Source organism: Orcinus orca, chromosome 7 (genome assembly GCF_937001465.1).
Source record: "Orcinus orca chromosome 7, mOrcOrc1.1, whole genome shotgun sequence".
NCBI lineage: Eukaryota > Metazoa > Chordata > Mammalia > Artiodactyla > Delphinidae > Orcinus > Orcinus orca.
In genome coordinates, this window is record NC_064565.1 from 107359507 (window position 1) to 107381923 (window position 22417).

Here is a 22417-nt window from a genome sequence, read left to right on the forward strand (position 1 = left end):
TCTCAGCCCTCTCTTTCCCTCCAAATTCTTTCAAAAGACATTTCTGAAGGGCCTGCCTATTCTTAGTACCGAAAAATCAGGTGGGCTGCTAGGAAAAAATAGATGGATGGTGCCCCAGTCATGGCTCTAGCTCTATACCTTATGCTCATTTTAGAAAGAGAACACTATTTGATAAAAAGCATAGCTTCTTTGCATTAGGATATAACACAGGCTACTCTGAAAATCATGGCCTCTTTGCACTACAATGATGTAACACATGCTATTTTTTTTTTCAGAGATGATTCTCCTGATTTATTTTTTTTAATTAATTTTTATTGGCGTACAGTTGATTTACAATGTTGTGTTAGTTTCTGCTGCACAGCAAAGTGAATCAGTTATACATATACATATATCCACTCTCTTTTAGATTCTATTCCCATATAGGTCCTTACAGAGCACAGAGTAGAGTTCCCTGTGCTATACAGCAGGTGCTTGTTAGTTATCTATTTTATATATAGTAGTGTGTATATGTCAATCCCAATCTCCGAATTTATCCCCCCGCTTTTCCGCCTTGGTAACCATAAGTTTGTTTTCTACATCTGTGACTCTTTCTGTTTTGTAAATAGGTTAATTTGTACCATTTTCTTAGATTCCACACATAAGCCATGTCATATGATATTTGTCTTTCTTTGTCTGACTTACTTCACTCAGTATGACAATCTCTAGGTCCATCCAGTGGCTATTTTGAATACACAAAACTATCACACAGTCTGTTAAGACTTATATAAGACTGAATTTCTACTTTTCTGCAACTGTAAGTTCCCGGATGTAATTCCCAGGGCAACAAAAAGGAAATGTTTGATTTCTTCCTATTTTCTAGAAGTCTTAAGTATTTATTTCCTCCTTCTGGGAGTCACTAAGACTACCACCGCCTCTGATAGGTGAAATTGTGAAACTGATCACATGTGGTTGTCAAACAGCATTCCTGAGACAAAGCAGAAGGACCCTCATTCTAAAGATGCAGAAAAATTCTAGATGCAGAAGAATTCTAAGTGTCATAAAGAGTATAATGGGCTATAGAGCAAGCTTCTTTGGAAAGGACCTTAATACTTGCTGGGTTTATGGCCAATTATATTTTATTGAGCCTGTGAACAAACATGGACTAAACTCTTCAATGCCAGCTAACTCATGGTTATAGAGTTAAATATTTCATCTTAAGCCGATATTCAGGTAAAACAATAGAGACTCACGTTTAACCACTGAAATTAAAGAGGAGGGAATTACACACACCTTTGGGAACCCCTTAGGTCTAAAATAGTGTAGGTGCTAAAAAAAGTAAGAGCTCATGAAACAACCCCATTCATTGGGCACAGAATACGCCAGGATCAAACAGATAAAGTTTCATCTATCTTTTCGTCTTATCCAGTATGAAGAATGGCTTTGATGATCTACATAATAAGTAAAAATTTCAGGGTTTGCCCAGTGCCTTGGCAATGGGTAGGATATATATCCCTAAAGTATTATTTTATAATCAAGTATCTAAAGTTATCATTTTATTTGGTGACTATGACAGAAAGTAGGTTATGTCAGTGACTATCATAGGCCCCCTTACCAAATTACAGTAAGAAATTAAACCAAAAACTGGTTCCGTGTCCCCACATCCTGGGTTATGATCATGTTTACCTTTGTGATTAAATAGATCTCTTGGTGAGCCATCTACTAAAAGTCATATTAATTTTGTAAAAAAAGAAAACTACATATATGTAGGTGTTAATAATGATTATTTGTAGGGATGTGAGAGGAATGTGGGAATGTGTGTAAGAAGTTTGAATAAAATCTCTCGAATATTTTCACTGTTTCATTTTATACCGACATTCGTTATTTACATTGTTCACGTGGTATATACTTCTTTTACAATTTAAAAAAATATAAAAGAGAAAAACTGATAGGCGTTACTCTGTCTTGGTTTTTACTCTTTTGCAACTGTAGTTTTCTCATCACGATCACTATCTATTTTGGGGAAACATCTAAAGAGGAGTCACTAGCTGAATTTGAATGGATTCATCTAAATCTGTACCTTGGCTTGTGGAGACAGATTACCACCAGGAAAGTAAAACAATGTTAAATTATGACCGTGATCTGGCACATAAAGGGAGCATTGAGTGGGAAATCGAGCCTGTGAGAAACAGAAACGGCAAGGACAAAGCTAACAGAAAATGATACGTCTAGTTTTACTGACTGAAATAATTCCCATGTGGTATTTAAAGAGGAGAGTCAGAAAATATCCTCTAAGAACTAAGAATAGTTTAAACTTTGGATTCGTTAAACCACAAGGAATATGAGTCTAAGCACAAAATAATCTAGGGTGGGGCAGGTTCTGGGGCTCAGTAAGCCCTTCTCTGCGCCGTAGATGGTGTGAGTCAGGTCTCAACTACATCATCCTACAGCCGATCGGCCCCTGGTCTCAATTTTCCACTGCCTATGTGGCCCTCAGCACATTACTTCTTTGAATCTATTCGACATTGCATATTTAGCATTCTTTGTAAAACAGTGATAAATCGACATTTATTGCTAAAAGGTAAGAGATGAAATGAGAATATCGGCTAAGATTTATGAATTGTATCTCAAAAATTTTGTCCTCATTGGCTTTATCCTCACAAGGTTCTGAAATAACTGATTCAGTCCTAAGTGGCTAAATGAGGCAGTAGATTACATTTTCCACACACACCAGGCTCCATTTAAAACTCTGTGTATCAGGCTAATGGATGTACTATCACAGTTGAATCCATATCAGTCTGTATAGCTACATGGATGCAGACCTGTAAATTGACTGTGCATATATGGATATAATGAGGCTGAATGCTTAAAGACAACACAAGGTTAGAAAGTTTCTTTGACTGCAAAACAAACAAAGCCACAGACACACACAAGCACACAGATCTACCCGTGCAAACTTCAACCAAATAGGGGCAGAAGGTTGGGAGGGTAAAATGAAAGTAGGGTTTGCCAAGTCCAGGCAGTAACACCTTCAGAGAAGCACAGTGTCCACTGCAAAACGTCAGGCAAAGCTGTTCAGCCACGATTTCTTTACTCCTCTGTGGTCTCAGCTTGAGACTGGGCTCTCTGCTTTTGCCAAGGGAGTTTTCACAACGTGCATCTGTTTGTCGAAGTAGCAGTCCTCCCAAACTGAGGCAACAGGCTTCTTCCAATGCTTTAAAATTTACTTAGTGATACTAGAACCCCACATCTGTTTTCTGTTTCTCTTTTCAATCTCCATCTTTACGTAAGTAATCTAAAGTCTTGAAGATCCTTAATGACCTTAACCACATCTGGAGTGAAATACACTTTCTCTGATAACAGATCTAAAAAGCTTCCGAAGGAAAACTTAAGTGATTCCAATGGTGCTTACTGCTTTGTGGTAAACGCAGGGATGGTTCATAATTTCTTTTTGTTTTAGCTGTGCAAAAAAGATGTATTTGCGATCAAACTCTTTATTCCCCATATCTTTGCAAATGAAGACTACATGGCTGTTCATGGAGACCACATTTCTAGAAATGTTCATTGGTTCATTTGCCTGTCAGTCAAAACGAAAGCCTCTAATGGCTATCATATCAGTTCCCGAAGATGTGATTCTATGCCAGTTCCATCAGTTACAGATCTGCCATGCTCCACTCAACCTTCAGAGCTAAAGGAACAGCATGGATACACACAATCTTTAACTGAAAACCCATCAGTATTCTTTTTCAACAGCATGGGCAAAAATGGGATGAAATATGGCAGCTTTATGAAAGAACAGATATCTTTAAGAGAACAAAAAAACTAGGATGGAGGAATGACACTAAAATGTTCCATTATTTTAGAGTGGTACAAAAGCAGACTGGTTTTTTAGTTTGTTTTTTTTTTGCAGTATGCGGGCCTCTCACTGCTGCAGCCTCTCCCATTGCGGAGCACAGGCTCCGGAGGCGCAGGCTCAGCGGCCATGGCTCACGGGCCCAGCCGCTCCACAGCATGTGGGATCTTCCCAGACCGGGGCATGAACCCGTGTCCCCTGCATCGGCAGGCGGACTCTCAACCACTGCGCCACCAGGAAAGCCCAAGCAGACTGGTTTTAAGCAAACCTTACAAAAGGACCCTTTAACATCCTCAGGGCCACTTTGATTTGAGAGAGGAAAAGGCATTTCACACTTCATTTCGCTCCCTGCTCAGTAAGCCTCTTCCCTGCCTACATCTCTTTGTCCTTGATCCTGATCTCTAGCTTTTGGTCCACTTATTTCTTCCGATGGCTTTCATTTGGGGAATGTCATTTGGTTCACTGGCTTTTTCACTGAGTCCCCTTTTTGAATAACTCTTGTTTACTTGCTAAGTCTCTTAACATTCTAGTTGCCTTATCTGGTGGAAAAATGAACAGTCAGGCATACCAAAATGTCTCCTTTGGAATTAACACAAAGTCGTAAACAGTGTATGTTTAACTTACAGAAGTCATTACTTCAATTATGACGCAGGTGGGCAGGAGATATTTTCCTCATTTCACAGATGAAAAAGAGGCACATTCTCTTCAGGAACGGGGAACAGAAGCACTGTGCTAAGTGCTTTTCCTCAATTTTCATTCAGATAGTCAATGGCACTATGAAGAATCATTACTGCGCCACAAATCGGGATAGTGAGATTTAAAGAATGCAAAGAATTCTCCCATAGTCTGATACTTTTCAAAGGGCACAAGTCTGACATCAAATCCCATGTTTTGTCATTATATAATTCTTTCTGGTACAGCACAGCATTTTGGGATTCAGAGTTCGGCAAGGTAGGAGAGACACACTTCTCCAAGTGGAACTCTGTAAACTATTCAATCTGAAGAGATTACAAGAAAGTGATTTGCCTTTTATTTTTTCTTTGCTCTCCCTGCTGTGGGATCCCTGAGACCGAACACCATAAGACGAAAAGATGCTGTATCTCTGCAGCATCTGCTCATCTTACTGGTTTATTCTACACAGTAACCGGAACTCATTTCCTTTGTGTTTAATCCTTCAAGAAAAGTCAAGAGAATAGTTTGGTGTAAGAGTCCCTTATCTATTGAATGACAACATTGTTTTCCATCCCTATATCAATTTATTCTTCTAAAATAATCAGAGACTGGATATAATTTACTATGCTACTGATGTTATTACTATTTTGCAGTTAGCATTTATGTGGTTGAACTAAAACTGTGCACCTACTCTGGCCCATTATCTCTGGATTGAGAAAGGAAGAGTATGTAGTTTAAAAGAGTGAGGGTCTCATCATTTTGAGACCTGGGCAAAGGTCATTGTTCTGCCACCAACTCTTATGAGAGCTACAGATATGTCAATTTGTCTTTCTGGCTCTGGGTTTCACTTTTCAAATGAGGCAGCTGAATTCTATGATCCCCAATTCATAACATGTTATTATTTTATATAATCTACATGGAAAACGCTGAATTTTTAAGAAAAGTACCAAGCAGCTTGCCACGCTGGACACAGCAGAAGAATGCCATGGCAGAGACCTGAGTCCCTGAGTTAACAGAGACAGAAGGCAGGAGGGTGCAGTGGGGAAAGTGGGCCCACTCAGGCTGCAGGAGTGGAGAGAAAGGGGGTGAATCAGTGGGGTGGGTGTGGCTGCATAAGAGCCAGAGAAGGGAGGAGGGTGGAGTGAGGGAGGAGGGTGTCGTGGAAGGGGGAAGTGGTGTTTCTGGGTCACAGGGAAGGTGGCAGTTACGGGTTTGATAAGGGCCACACTGGGGTTGCCCCTGACTTCATCTCTAGCCTGGGTAGCTTTTTCATTTTTAATTAATTAATTAATTAATTTTTAAATTTATTTTGACTCATTTGCCAATCTGATAACAATATTTGTGCACCTTAGAAAAATTTTCTAGAGACAGGTGAAAAATGACAAATTTTTACTTCACCCCAAATCTTCCTATTAATAGATACTCTGGTCTCCCCTGCCCCCTCCCTATACACTTTTTTTTTTTTTAATTTATTTTTGGCTGTGTTGGGTCTTCATTTCTGTGCGAGGGCTTTCTCTAGTTGTGGCAAGCGGGGGCCACTCTTCGTTGCAGTGTGCGGGCCTCTCACTATCGCGGCCTCTCTTGCTGCGGAGCACAGGCTTCAGGCGCACAGGCTCAGTAGTTGTGGCTCACGGGCCTAGCTGCTCCGCAGCATGTGGGATCTTCCCAGACCAGAGCTTGAACCCGTGGTCCCTGCATTGGCAGGCAGATTCTCAACCACTGCGCCACCAGGGAAGCCCTCCCTATACACTTTAAAGAAATTAAATGCCCTATTTTTTGTTATTTAGTTTTATTTAATTCAGAGAAACAAATGCCCGTGGGAAAGCAATAGAGAACGCGCTGGTGAAGGCGGGCCGAGCCTCACGCTTCTCACCACTCCCTGGTGTGGCAGGGGAGAGGCAGTGTGGCACCGTGGCTACAAGCAACCGCTCCGGGTTCAAATGCCAGGTCCCTACCAGATGCGTGACCCTGGCCAAGTTCGGTAACCACTAGGTATACCCGCACTGTCCACTGCAGCAGCCACTAGCCATATGTGGCTATTGAAATGTGGCTAGTGTGAATGAGGAACTGAATTTTTAATTTGAGTTCACCTTAATTAATTTTGGTTTAACTTTAAAAACTGGTACTGTAGCCAGTTAGTGGAAAACTTTAACTAGTTTTGAAACAACTTGGCTATGTGAATTTACACTTTCAAATGTAAATTTTATGAAATCTAAATACTGCACAAGTATTTGTGATAAATATTTAATATTCCAATTGGAATGTGTGACAAGTATAAATACATACTGGATTTTGAAAACTTGGGATAAAAACAAGAAGGTAAACTATCTCATTAAAAATTGTATATTGATTATATGCCAAAATGATAAGAGTTTGGAGCTTCCCTGGTGGCGCAGTGGTTGAGAGTCCACCTGTCGATGCAGGGAACGCGGGTTCGTGCCCCGGTCCGGGAAGATCCCACATGCTGCGGAGCGGCTGGGTCCGTGAGCCATGGCCGCTGAGCCTGCGCGTCCTAAGCCTGTGCTCCACAGTGGGAGAGGTCACAGCAGTGAGAGGCCAGCATACCGCAAAAAAATAAAAAAATAAGAGTTTGGATATACTTGGTTAAATAAAATATATTATTAATTTCTTTTTTTTTTTACTTCTTAAAATATGGCTCCTAGAAAATTTAAAATTATGTGGCTTGCTGTATTTCAGTTGGGCAGAGCTCTCTATATGCTTTAATTTCTTCCTTAATGATATGGGAATAAAAATAATTTCCTCCAGTAGTTGTTGTGGCAATAAGACAAGATAACTGCAAAGTTCTTAGCAAAGTGCTTGACAAATAGCTGGACGTGCTCAATCGAGAGCCGTTCTTCTGTGGACGCGATTTCCATCCTTACTTCCTCTGACTCACGAAACAGAATTTGGAGATATTCTGTGGGATATTCAGTCTGTTCTCATAAAGTGCACGAGAGCCAGGAAGGCCAGTGACAGCACAGGGACCAACGGATGGCAGGGATGCTGATAATTTACCAAATGAACCCATATTTTGTTTTCACCTCACAGATTCCTACTTTTATAACTTTCATGAACTGTAAGATATGGCTTACATTCATTCATTCATTCATCAAACATTTTACTGAGTACCAATTTGTTGAAGAACCTAGATTCCATAGTTTTGCATTCTTAAGTTTCTTAACGGTTATAGACCTGTAATAAAAAAAATAATCTGCTCACATCAGGAAACACTGAAATAGCTTTAAAATGATAAGGTGCAGTCTATTCTTCATCACTAAGTTAATAACTTCAACTGTCCTTACTGAACTTAAAATGTATTATCTTTTTTCTTCTCTCTCTCACCTGATTTTCTATTTTATTATTGTGGAAGTTTTAAATTCTAAACATTTCTTTTTAAGATTTTGTATGTTTTTTCTTTGTTCCTTATTTCTAACTTTGGCATAATTTGGAGACCTGGAAAGATGAAGTATTCTTTTATAAATGATCAAGGGAAAACAAAGAAACTAAAAGTTAAATTTTAGAAAAGTGGCAACTGATGGACAACATAGAAGAGAATCTCTAATAAACGTAGGTGTTCTTTGAAGAATCTATTCAGTAAGTATTACAGTGCTCGTGTAAATACGCTAACCTTGAATTTCCATTTCTCCACATTCTATGAAGCACAAATTAAGTTTCCTTTTAGCAGTTCAATTCTTTTTCCTAAAATAACTCCTTAAAGTATATTAAATTTGTGAACCTCTCTTAGTTTCTGAAGCAATCATAACAGCTAAAACTTACTGAGGTCTTTCTAAGTTCCAGGTACATAATAGATCCTTTATTTGTATTCACTAATTGAACTTTAAAATAACTCCATGAAATATCTCAGTAGACAGATAACAGCCCTCCAAAGTTGTCCATATCCTAAGCCCCAGAACCTGTGAATATGTTATTTACATGGCAAGGGGGAAGTAAGCTGCCAATGGAACTAAGGTGGCCAATCAGCGAACCTAGAAAAGGAGAGAGTATCCTGGATTTTCCAAGTGGGACCGGTGTCATCCACAAGGGTCCTCTGTAAGTGAAACAGGGAGGTAGGAGAGTCAGGGGTCAGAGTCAGAGAGATGTTTGACGACACTATACTGCTGACTTTGAAGATGGAATAGGTCCATGAACCAAGGGTTCTTAACCCATGGCAACAAAATAAAACTTCGGACTGGCACATGGCACTCCTCCCTCTACTCACTCTCCAGGTTTCAGCTCCCTTGTCACTTCCTTAGGGGAGCCTTCCTTGCTGGTGTGTATGAGGTTGGATGCTCAAAGGGTATAGTCTTAAGGTAGAATGTAACTCTCATTTGAAACACTTATCTCGATTACAATTTTACATTTGTTTGAGTCCTTTCTGTCTCTGCCATCAAACTGTAAGCTCCGTGAAAGCAGGTCAGTGGCTGGCCTTTGCCATCTGTGCCTGTCAAAGGTAAGGGGTAGTTGTCCCTCTGTTGTCTACTGAATTTCTGATGTTTAGCTAATTAACAATCCAAATTCGTTTGACACATGTTCAATTTGTTGGACATGGTCTTAGAGAATAAAATGTATTCCAGCAGAACAAAGCAGATTACGGGAAATGAATTTCAAAACTCCTAGACTTTAGCCCCTGAGTAAATCAGCTCCATGAGAAGAAAATATGAGAGAACAAAAGAACTATCCAGAAGAGATTTGTTGAAGCATGACAAAAATACTCTATTTGTATTTGGTTTGCCAAAAGATGCCTTTTTATCCTCAACTGTATTACTCAGTTTGCACAAGATTTCACTGTATTGAAACCTGGAACTCGGGGATAAGTTTTAAATCTACTCTTCTAGAAGGCAAAGACACAAACAAAAACAAAACAAGCATAACCAGGGTTTTTCTATATTTGAATTTTAAAAAGTTAAGGGACTTTTTGTTACCACTTATTTGTTGAGTCTTGACTTTTTCTAGCCATATAACTGTGTGTTTCTACTTGTAATAAACTGTTTCTTAATCTTCACATTATGGCCTCTCCTCAAACAGTTATACCTACTAAAAGCATAATCTTCTACATGTTCTTATAATATATATTTTTACCAATAATATAAATATCTATTTATATCTATCTATAGTTGAATTTGCTAATTGTTTTTGGTATAAGTTTCTACTCCCATATACCTGATTTTCTGCTTTTCTTTATCACTGTGGTGGTTTTCAATTTTAAACATTTTAGATTTTGAATATTTTGTCTTTGTTCCTTATCATTTCTAAATATGTGTTATTTGGAGAACTAGAAAGTTGCCAGATTATTTGGACAGATGATACCAGATGTAATTTGAATCTAGTATGGCTTTGCCTCAAAGATTTGTGTTGCTAACTACTAAGCCTCAATCACATTCAATTAATTCTTATACCCATGGAGAAGCCGTTCAATTCATTTATCCATTTTCTGTGGCTTTGAGATTCAGTGCAAATTCAGTGCCCAAGGAAAAATAACTGCCAAAGACTCCCCGTGCTTTTAAGTTCCACGTTACACCCATCTATCTACGGCAAACCATTTCAAATCAGTCTCCATTTCACAAGCTTCCTTTCTCTGGGGAATCTTACATTAGTATATCCAAAATTCAAACTCACTAAAATGAAATAAGAACATTTTCTCAGGATTGAGAATGTTTGGAAGTTGTTTCCTCCACATGCATAAAGCAGAAACTGGGCAAAACATGTTAAAATCCCTTTGGTGATGATAAAGTTTTATTAAATTGGAATATTTATTGTAGAGTGAGAAGAGAGATTATTTTATTTCCTTTGAAGTAGCTCCCATAGTATATTTCTCTCTGGTCCTGATTTTATTCATAGGACATAAATGTAAACAAATGTGTGTTCCAAAGAGATGGCATCATTAGTTTCATAAATAATTGATGTCCTTCATTTAGCTTCCTTCCTTATCTTAGGTTCTCAAAGAACTTGACCAGGAAGGAAGGACTATTATGCCTATTCTACATGAGGGGACACAGATGTGGAGATTTACTGAAGATCAAAAAGCTAATCAAGTGCTTCCCTGGTGGCGCAGTGGTTGAGAGTCCGCCTGCCGATGCAGGGGACACGGGTTCGTGCCCCGGTCCGGGAAGATCCCTCATGCCGCGGAGCGCTAGGCCTGTGAGCCATGGCCACTGAGCCTGCGCGTCCGGTGCCTGTGCTCCGCAATGGGAGAGGCCACAACAGTGAGAGGCCCGCGTACCAAAAAAAAAAAAAAAAATGCTAATCAAGTAGAAGCTTGACAGTTCACTCATGGGCCCTCTCTTCTGGCCACACTCACTCTACCACCCTTTTGGGGTAGACATGGAGTAAATACAGTAAAACCCTAGTGGAAACTACCTCCCCACATCACTGATGAGTCACCCAATGGATAATGAACTCTCACTGGGACAGTGACCTACAGTGCATCTCTGGTACTGTAAAGTTAGCTCCCAACCTGCAAGATTTTGTCCTTGTATAATGCTCACTAATTTACAAAGTGATTCCATAAAAATAAACATTCTGATGCTTCTAACAGACAGAATAGAGAGTAGTCCCCATTTCACAAACCCAGACAAATGAATCAGCATGTCTGGGTGATATGGGCTTTTAAGTGATGGCTTGAGACTCAGACACTGGGCCTTCTGACTCCAAATCTAAGATTCATCATTGAATCACGACCATTCTCAGACCCTCAGGTGAACAAAAGGTGCCCAGGAAAAACCCAAGTTCCTTTACACCTAGTTAGGCAGAGACCAAGTACACTGCAGAAATCAAATAAGTTAAAAAAAAAAAAAAGAGAAGTTTCCATTGTGGTTGAGCCTACATCATTCACCAGAGTGGGGTTGGCAAACTTTTCCCGTAAAAGGCCAGATGGTAAATATTTTAGGTTTTGGGGCCATATATGGTCTCTGTTGCATAGTGGTCTTCTTTTTCTTCCTTTTTTGTTTTGTTTTACAAAACTTAAAAGTTGTGGAAACCATTCTGAGTTCACAAGGCATACAAAAACAGACTGTGGGCGGAACTGGACCCATATACCATAGTTCATCAGAGCCCTGGACCTGGCAACCACCAAAGGATGACTTGTAATGCAGATCTTCAGGCGTACCTGAAGTTCCCTGGCTTTGAAATGTTTATCCTATAAGTGCACATCCTTGACTCACAGAAGAGAGTTCACCTCCCCGACTCACCACAAGTTAGGCTATTTTTATTTTCCTCTGTCTTCAACCACAATTAAAAGACAAAGCCACATTTCGCATGCTATCTGCACTAGATCCCTGGCATTCACAAATGTGAATATCACGGTTTCTACTGTTTCAGAGACACCCCCAAATGCTCATGGATTTTAAAAACATTTCACTTTTAAGATCCTAAAATTGTGCTTGGGAGTTGGGCCTATAGTGAGAGAGACCAGCAGCCTGCCTAGCACTTGCTTCTTGTCCTTCTATTTTATCTCTACCCTGCATCATATAAATGGATAAATGCTCTTGGGGTGGGGGCGCAGGGAGGGGAAGAGGAAATAGGCCTTAAAATAGAAGCCAACTTCCAGGGTTGGTGATTAGTAAATTACATCAGAAATTATAGACATTCCTCAGAAAACAGCAGATCTCCATAAATTAAATTAGTGTCTGAGGCCTTCAACAAAATATGCTATAAAGGATGTAAGAAAAACTAATTCATGAAAAGGTTTCTGTTAATTCTCCCATCAGAGCAAAAATTTTTGAAGAGACAAACTAGAGCTTTGAAGGAATTTCCTCATTTTCTCCCAGTTAAATTTGGCTGCATTTTAATAGGCATTGTAATAGTCTCAGATGGTAGGATTCATGTGTCCCTTGCAAAGGCAAAGGGCCTACAATGATTTATTTTGATGTGTACCAAGTGTCTCCACTTTGGACTATGCAGCTAAACTATAATCAGTGCCAGCCTAAAGCTGATCTCTATATGAAGACTCAGGACCTGGACTCAGCAATGAGATTCTTTGATATAATGATGACTTGAGTACAAAAGCCTTTTGCAGAACATTCAAACCCTTGTATTTATTGTAGTAGCTGTCTTCATTCTTAACTTATTCCTGGACATTTCAATGAAGAGTTAGGAAGGCAGCTTTAACAGTTGAACTTTTCAAGTTGGTGTCAGTTGCTTAAAGATTTCAAATCATTGATGATACTGAACTTTTAGTCTATAAAAGCAATGGTGCTGGGCACCACTGGGGTATAAAGCCAACTTAGTTCCTGCCTACATGGGGTTTTCCACCTACCAGTGGGATAAAAAAAATATGAATAATAAGGTAAATAAACAAGTTCAATGAAATAGCTAAAGATATGATTAACTACAAATGGATTGACACACTGTAAGTATTATAGGAAATTAGAGGAGAGATCATGTATTCATTCATCAATCATTAATTGGTATTTATACAGTGCCAAGCATTATATCTTCTCTGTAGACTCTTCTTTGGGACTCTGAGCTATATATCCAATTTCCTATTTGCAACCTCCATGTATAGACCTCACAGGCATTTCAAACTTAACATGTCTTACAGTGAACTTAGATTAGCTTGCCAAATCTTCCCCTGCAGCCTTCCCCTTCTGAATGGCAACTCAGTCCTCTGGTTGTGCAGGCCAAAAAACAAACAAACAAACAAAACAAAACCAAAATACCATACATTCATCCCTCATTCCTCCCTTTCTCTCACTCTTTGTGTTCAATTTGTAAGCAAACTCTACTGGTCCTACTTTTAAAATATATCCGAATCGACCCACTTCTCACAACCTCAGCAACTACCATCCGCGTCTTTAGCTGGGATCATTGCAATAGCTTCCTGACTAATGGTCTCCCTGCTTCCACCCTGGACCCCTGGCAGCCATAGATCCTGTTACTGCCCTGCTCAAGGCCATCCAAATTAACAAACCTATAGTTAACACAGCACTTACTACCCACTAGGCACTGTTCTAAGCTCTTTACAAGTAGTAACTGAATTCTCACAATAGCCCTACACGGTAGGTCCTGTGACTCTCTGCATTTCATCAGTGAAGAAATGCAGGCGCACTTAGGACAAGTCAAGACCACACAGCTAGTGAAGGGCAGACACAGGACTCAAACCTTGACATTCTGGCTCCACAGCCCACGCTCCTAACTTCTGTGCCTGCTCCCTCCAATGGCGTCCGTTCTCACTCTCAGAAAAAGCCCACGTCTTCATGATGGCCCGCCAAGCCTCACATGACCTGTCCCCTGTTCCCTCCACGATGTCCTTCTCCTGCCTTCTCCTTGGCTCAGTCAGCCACATTGGCCTCCTCACTGGTCCTCAAACACCCCAAGCTTCTTCCCGTATCAGGGACTTTCACCCTGGCTGGTCCTTCTGCCCGAGCCATTTCCGACTCACTCTTCACCTCCTTCAGGTCTTTCCCTCAAATGTCACTTTTTCAGTTAGGATGACCTCGATCCTTCTTATTGATAATAACATATCTAGACATGATTCCAAGCACTGAACATCCTTACCTCATTAAACCCTCACAACAGCTCTGGGTTGAGGGAACTATTATCTCCACCTTACAGAGGAGGAAAAGAGCACAGAGTAGTTAAAAAGTATGCAGAAGGTCACACAGCCGATAAGGGATGAATTCAGGATTGCAACCTAGAGTCTCTGGCTCTAGAGCCTGTGTTCTTACACACCCACACACGATCAATATACAAAATTTGGTGACTAGTGGTTGATGGGAAAGTAAGAGAATAAAAAATCAGTTTGCTCAGAAGCTTGTAGCCAGAGTGAGAAGGCGATTAGCATATCAGGTTAAAGGAGGATGCAAGGTAGGGGGTTTAGATGATCAGTTTCCAGAGCGCCGTTTCTCAGAGCATCATCCATGACGCTCCTCCATCGGAATCTCAGAATCTGAGATTCTCAGAAACACTCAGGGGGTGTTTGCTAACAGTGCAGATTCCTCAGCTCCACTCCAGACATTCTTATGTAGAGTCATTGGGGCCAGGAGCCCAGGGATTAGTATAAATAAGAACTCCTGGATGGACCTAGAGATTGTCATACGGAGAGAAGTAAGTCAGACAAAGACAAATGTCATGTGATATTGCTTATATGTGGAATCTAAAAAAAGGGTACAAATGAACTTCTCTACAAAACAGAAACAGAGTTACAGAATCTGTAGAAAACAAACTTATGGTTACCAGTGGGTAAGGGGGGGGAGGGATAAACTGGAAGATTGGGACTGACACTACTATATATAAAATAGATAACTAATAAGGACCTACTGTAGAGCACAGGGAACTCTACTCAATACTCTGTAATGTCCTATATGGGAAAATAATCTTAAAAAGAGTGCAAATAGGTATATGTATAACAGATTCACTTTGCTGTACACCTGAAACTAATACAACATTGTAAATCAATTATACTCCAATAAAAATTTAAAAAAATAAAGAACTCCTAGGTGATTCTGAAACACGTTCAAGGTTTCAAACCACCATCTTGGAAAATAGGAAATCGTTTCATTGACTTAAATTAGGACACTAAGCGTCACAACCCTAATGTAGTAATTCCATAATGAGATCTTCAAAATATACAATCACAGTAAAATTTTGCCACTTAGGGCGGGGATCTTGGATGGGTTTGTTCATTGGTGGATTCCAAGTACCTAGAACAGTGGTTGGCCGATAGTGCATCGGCAACAAATAGTTGTGGAGTGTGTGAAGCTTCAAGCGGCACAGAGGAAACGTTCAAGTTGCACAATAACTTTCTATGAGCATATTTTACTCTGAGTGGTCCAACATTTCCATCAGACTTCTCATAAAAATTCACGCTTCTCAGTTTTATCATTATTTCCTTAGAGACATGAACAGAGTGAAAAAGTATATTGGCTTTTGGAATAATTGATCTAAGTGTGACCTGAGGCTCTGGCGTTGGGCAGCTGTGTGATATAAACAAGGTATTCGATCTTTCTGAACCTGTTTTCCTCATCAATAAATCCATCATCACCTCATTGAATGTCAGTAAAGGTATCCTATGAATTAAAAGGATCTTTGAAAAAAACAGGGCACTGTTATTAAGTGAATGTATTATTTTTTATTTCTCAATTACTTTGAAAAACAGTTTTAGGGGCAAATTTCTAGCTGCAAAATTTTATAGTCTAATTAGTAAAATTAGGAAAACTGACTGCTTTAATGACTGAGCTGGCATGAGTAATACACATGGCTATAGAATGTGTTACTGCTATTAAGAGTTAAACTTGGAGCACAAATGTGTCAACTCCTTTTAAATTTAATTTGTGAAAACTTATGGGAAAATGAGTATGAAAATATTCCCACTAAGTGTTTCCTCTTAGAGATCGTCATAGCCCCACAGTTGAAGAACAGTCTTGCCCTTTTGAAAACCTGATATTGATTTGTTGGAGAAATTGGCATAGAATGTTATAGCTTAGTATTCTGTCACTCAAAGGCATAGCCCAAGCCAAATGACTTTCATTTAAAAACTTTTAGTGTAACAGGTATTTATCATTCATTATTTACTGCATCCTTGATATCTGAACATTGAAATCTAAGAGAAAAAAGTCGATTGTGCTGAAACCATGCAGACTTCAACGCCTCCCCAATTTTGGAAACTTTAGCACACTACTTCCATCCCAACATTGAATTTCAGTGACTAGGCAAATCTCTCCCTGAACCTAAAGTAAGGAGAGACTAACCTCTACTTTATTCTTGCTGATCAAACAGACACACAAAGAAGGAGTAACACTATTATAATTAAAGCACAGACAAAAATGTAATTTGACAAGTGGCAAGAAACAGCTTTCTAATTAAAACACGATGCATTCCACAAAATTCTCAAAAACTTCATTCTGATTTTATGTGTAAGTTAAGCATTTTGGAAAGGCATTTCCACAGCAGCATTGGAAATAAAGGCCTCAAATACTTTGAAGTTAGAGATCTAACTACCAACATTTACACAACTCGATGGGTTACATGTGATATAAAAATATCTATCTGGGGCTCTACTTTCAAATTTGAGTTATAAAATAAAATCCACTTAATTAAACAAGACTTCAAAATTTTCTGTTTCTGCACAAAAGTTAATAACAGCATACAAAATGTTAGGCAGAAGACAGTTTCTCAGAGACCAATAAACTGCACATTTTCATGACAGATCTAAGAGAAAGAAAACCAGTTCTCTGAATAATACAGGAAACAATTTTGAAAGATTTTCCCCAAACAGGAAAGCACAGTAGTAAACTCTAGGTCACACATTTCTTTATCTAAAGCTGAAAACCCAAACCTCGAATGGCAACCTCATTTCTATAATAACAGTTTCATCAACAGAGGCTGCTCTGCCACAGATACCATACCATTATGATGAGGGTTCTGGGTCTACTCATTTCATCGTCACTTTCCAGAGGCAAAATTTCATGGGATGGTTCCTCCTGGCGTCGTCTACAAATGTGTGGACAGCTCCTCTGGACCACAGAACGAAAAGCCTGAAGCAGAACAATGCTGGCAGTGCAGCCCATCGCTGCATCCTGGAGCCCACAAAATAACTTCTATGTTGATGCTATGTTTGAAAACAGTGGCTCCTTGTCCCTGAAAACAGCCTACATTGCAGCTGCAGCGAGCTCACTCTCCAATCACTTCCTTGAGCTCTGATCATCTGATCACTGCCAAATAGCTTGGATGCAGAGATGGGAAAGATTTGATCCACCGAAACTGAACACACTCAGGGATATTAGAGCATTTCGCTCAGACAGCATTGCTCAGTTCAAGAGCATGTTTCCTGTTCATTACAGTGATTCTCTTCGATTCTAGTTTCAGAGGTCTGAATAAATATATCTTTCCCTCTCAGACACTTAAACAAATCACTCTTTTTCACATTAAACAACTGAAAAATTGACTTCACACTAACATTTTTTTTTAAGGCAAATGAGTGTCATACAAAGAGTGACATGATTGTTTTCAAATGTGAAAACTTCCAGAAGTAAACTTTATTAGACACCTTGCTAAGTGACTGGGGTTTTACTTATCAGAGCTCATAAGTTCCAGAAATGAAATGGGCTCATCTGAAACATGCAGTCCGCTGAATCAAAACGATTTATCAAAAGTATGCACGCATTAACCAAACCCATGTGAGTGACACCAGTGTTCCCCCTGTGATTTCCTCTCAATAGCATGCTTGTTCTGTTCCCACACATGCAGTTCTGCAGCCTAATACATTTTTATATTTACACAGGCGGCTCGCAGGGCTGAAAATATCTCTATTACTGAGGTCAGGCAGGGAGCTCCACCAAGCTGACCTCTTCGGAAAAGCAGCTGTACAGCATTTTCACATCCTATCAGTAAGAATTCAAGGCTTCAGGAAGGACTTTGAGGTCTTTGGTAGTTAAGAGTCTAGGACTCCCTGACTCCTGTGAGACTAGTGACTTAGGAGGGAACCGGAGAGATGCTTAGAAGTCACGTGACCTGCCTGGAATGGCCTCAAGATCTAATGGTATACTCTAAGAGAATAGGACAGCAAGGGATGCTTGCACCAAAAATATCTCGTGGAAAATAGATTTTGCTTACAAATGAAGAAACTATGAAATCCCCGGTAGGATTTTTCAATGTCGAGATCTTTCCGTTTAGCTAATCCTTTTGGTGTAACTCTTGGAGATTCAAAAATGTTTTCTTTGGTTTCTGGGCTCCGCAGAGCAGAGGGTGTTGCAGGAAGTTTGGAGGTTTGTTTTGCTCTAAGGTGTGACCCCAGTGAAGTGGCTTTCGCAGAGGCATCTAGCAGAAGGCTCAATTAGGCATTAATTGCTCCGTCATCTGTCACAACACAGCCTCGTTTTAATTGGTATGTTTGCCAGAGAAGTAAAACATTTTTTTTTCTTTTAAGAGGTACTGGCTACCAGTAGTTTTTCATCTCCCTATGTTTTCAGCAAATATTTTAGTGCGGCTGGAAAAAGAAGAAAAAAATGCTAATGATGCTGGCAAGTCCCTGAACTCCCTCCGGACCTTTGTCAGAGTGCCCGGGTGCTAATCTAAACCATTTTTTTTACTCCAAACAACTAGGGCATTTACAGAAGAGAAGTCACAATTTAGCCTGTCTGGCTTGTGTATTGAATATCTATATAAATGGTGTCCACCAGAGACAAAGCATCGAGTGGGTTTCCATGATTATGAATGTGTCTTTTCAAATAGGATTGCTCCTCGGGGCTCCCTGGATGTCGGTGCTCACCCTGTCCACCCACTCCCATACCCCATGACCTATCACTCTCCAACCATTCTCTCGGGTTCTGGTCATCTGCTCATGACCGAACAGCTCGAATGCAGCAAGACACGGACTGGAGGTGCTTAAACACTCCAGCAACTCCTGTGGGGAACAGGAAAGGGAAGGTGGATCCCTCAGTTGCACACCATGGGCTTGGCAGGGAAGAGGTAGTTTGATACCAAATTCCTTTCTAGCCACCTCTCGCTAAGTCTGGCTAACCTCTAGGGTGGCTTTTGGAGTCAGATGTTTTGGCAGATGACAAAGTCTTGGGGGAAAAAAGCGATGTGCTTTCTAGCTATTAGAGTCCTGCTCTATTCATCGATCCCTGTTCTGCCTCTGAGGAATTCATCCCTGTTATTGATGGACTGCTATTATGGACAGAGTCTCAGAATTCTCTCTCTCTCTCTCTCTCTCTCTCTCTCTCTCTCTCTCAACTTCCATCATCAAGGAAAGGGAACCTCCAAGAATTAGTTTCTTGTGACTTCATTACACACTACAGTTACCCAATGGACAAGAGACCGGAAAGATGAAAATCAGAGAATAATAGCTGGACATACAGTCCAGCGTTTTATGAAAATTTTCAAACATGCAGCAAAATTGCAAGAAAGGGATCAGATTCTGAGCTCCAAGTTTGAAATAGTAAATTAAGCTGGAGGTGCGGTAGGGTGGGGGAAGAGATAGAAATCAACCCATAGACATAAGGGACCTTTTTTCCCTCACATTTGGCATAGATGTTGACACACAGGAAATAGTAAAAAAGGAAGAATCAGCTCCCCACAGGTGTCTGCCATTTTCTTTGAAGTATTAATAAAATGAATCATTAACTTGGCCTTCAAGCATTAAATGTGCACCGAACACTATTGCTGACAGCAGTACGTCATCTTAGAAAACAAACATGCCCTCAGATGCAAATACTGTAATTGAGAAATGAAGTACGTATGTTTCCTTCCCTTCTTCCCGAAGTCCAAGTGAAGTGACAACAGAGCGGCATAAAAGGGAATATATTAATGACAGTGAGAAAGTTGGGGGCGGGATGGATCTTCGAGCAGATGAGAGTTTTCAGAGTTTCTCTGAAAGATGAAAAGTGAATATGGTCACATTGATCAATAACCAAAAATGAAGGATGAATAACAGCTTCCAGGGCAGGAGAAGGCCGTGCAAAGAGGAGCCACAGTTTTCAACAGAGCCCTGGAGGGGGCCTCCAAACTCGAGGAAAGTAGGCACTGAGTGTGAGAGAGTAGCTAGTGGACCCTACCCCTCACCCCAGCAGACAGAAATTTAGAGCACAGTAGCTCTCTGCAGAAGGGCAAACGATTCCAGAATAAGTAGCCCAGGTGTCAGCTCCCCTTGGCCGGTGGAGGTGGGCATGTCTACAGCCTGCCCGCCTGGCTCACACACACTCTGAGGAAAAGATGGCAATGGGCACACCTGTCAGCTTGAGAGCTGAGAGTCAGGTATCAGTCTGAACCTAGTGAAGAAGGGGGCCACTAGGACTTTTCTCCCTGTTCCCAGAGCTGGAGGGCAGAGCACTCAGGCTACCCAAACTAAGTAGAACCCTCCTTATATTTGGATTTATTCATAGAGGAACTGACAGTGTATGTACTGAGCCACACAGTCCAAGTCTAACTGATCCCGGTGGCAGCCTGGAGGAAGAGGCGGCAGCAGAAGGCAGTAGAAAGGCTCCCAGTGAGCTGCAGAGTCAGACACACCCCTGCTCAGTCGAGGCTCTGCCACCCATAAGCTGTGTGATCTCGAGCAAGTCGTTTAACCTCTCTGAGCCTTGAGAGTATCCGCTGTAACATGGAGATAATCCTTTACACCTGTCAGGATGTCGGCGGGAGGAGAGTACCTGAAAAGACTGGTACAGAGGGACTTCCCCATGGCACAGTGGTTAAGACTCCGCGCTCCCAATGCAGGGGGCCTGGGTTCGATCCCTGCTCAGGGAACTAGATCCCACATGCATGCTGCAACTAAGAGTTCGCTATGCCGCAACTAAGGAGCCGGCGAGCTGCAACTAAGGAGCCTGCCTGCTGCAATTAAGACCCGGTGCAACCAAATAAATAAATAAAAAGACCAATAGAGAGCCTGGCCCGTAATCATCATTCACTGAGCAAGTGTGAGACTACCTGTGCTGATGGGGAGGGTGAAAGCTCGGTCTCCTCCCCAAAGCCTCCAGGTTCGGCTTAAACATGACACTGCCCCCGAGAAGCCTCCCCTGACAGACCTTGTCTCACAGCCCGAGGTAATCGGGAAGCGCAGTCCTATCACCGCACGCTGTGGGCTTCTTTCCTAACACATAAGCTGAAATTACATTCCGATGGATTTCATTTTTAAGAGCTGTCGTCCCCTCTCTGTAAGAGCTGGGATTGTGTTTCGTTCACTATAGGCCCTGTGTAACCACGCAGTAGATGCTCAGTGAATAGTAACAATAACAATAATGAAACTTATAATAAAGCAAGCCCTTCCATAGCACTTCTTATGTGCCAGGCACAGTTCTACTTAATATTTACACATACTGATTCATTTACATCTCCATTATGAGGTCATGCTCTGATCCCCCCATTTTCCAAGTGAGGAAACTGAGGCACAGAGAAATTAAGTGACTTGCTCCTAGACTCACAGCTATTTAAGTGGCAGAGCCAGAATCTGAATTGAGTCTGAGCCTTTGAAAACCAATTCTGAAAGCCAAATATATGCCAAGTAAACCCTGTATCTTCCAAAGGTGGATTTATACCAGAGAAACATTTGGCACATGGCAAAGTGTAGGGACGCAAGCCCGGAACATCCCCTGTGAGAGCTGGTTTGTCCTTCAGAGGAAAATCTGTGATGTTTCCTCAGATCACAGTTTCAGAAGGCAGCTAGTAGTGTCAGCAAGCTGTTTGGGGTGATAATTTAAATTGCATTTTAAAACATTTGAAAATGTAATGAATTTGATAAGATAATTTTTAAAAAGGTGTGCTGTGTTTACTATGTGAAGCATTCATTGGCAGAAATGACTCACCTGTCGAAACTGGCTCTGAAAGCACACAGTTCGAATGCGGAATTGTGATTGGCTTGCTTTTGTCCCTGATGCGACATCTGTCCTTACATACAAAGATGCTGGTTAACACCGAAATGCCCCAAGAGGCTACTTTGGGTCCAACAAGAATGAAGCCATCACCCTAGGACACCCTTTGAGCCTGGACATGGCTCCAGGAAGAAGCCTGCTGCCACTCCCCCTGGAATCCATTGGAAGCTGACAGCCTGAACACCTTGCTGTTCACAGGGAACCAGCCACCTGCTTTTCTGGGCCAGCATGAGAATTTGGTGGGGACTATGAAATTGGTGGAGTGGAACTGCCCCCAGTCTTTGTTGCCCCCTCCTTCACCACCAGCACTATTCTATACAGAGTTGTGTGATGGAAAGAAACTGGAGATCAAGGTAGAAACTTCCATCCACTTCTTTAAGTTGGAGCACAGCCTTTCCATGGGAACTCAGTGCTTCGTGGAGTGAATCAATCAATCAATATGTAACAAAAACAAACTCCCCCTCTTCTTCCTCATCATTATCACCCTCAAAGTCTGAATCCTGCTGGGCTGCTTTGTAAATTTTCCAGAGGCTCAGCAATTGTTCCCAAGTGAAAGTGACCCCAAAGGAGGAGAACCCTCATAGATTAAAAGCAACTTGGGCGGGCTTCC

The 22417-nt window shown here is 41.0% G+C and overlaps 1 protein-coding gene across 11 annotated transcripts in view; it reads right to left on the reverse strand.

Annotated features, from left to right (window-relative positions):
• DOCK10 (dedicator of cytokinesis 10) overlaps positions 1-22417 on the reverse strand; it is a 281482-nt gene that overhangs the window by 193917 nt on the left and 65148 nt on the right. For 2 of the 11 annotated variants that reach the window (XM_033426500.2, XM_033426485.2), the window contains exon 1: positions 16846-17028. The exons of 2 other annotated variants lie outside the window; for them this stretch is intronic. In XM_033426500.2, coding sequence (XP_033282391.1) covers positions 16846-17007 — 162 coding nt within the window. In that variant the 5' untranslated portion in view covers positions 17008-17028. Of the gene's footprint in view, positions 1-16845; positions 17067-22417 lie in introns of those variants that run through there. 7 more of the 11 variants (XM_049711900.1, XM_049711899.1, XM_033426505.2 and 4 more) reach the window with 5 other exon arrangements.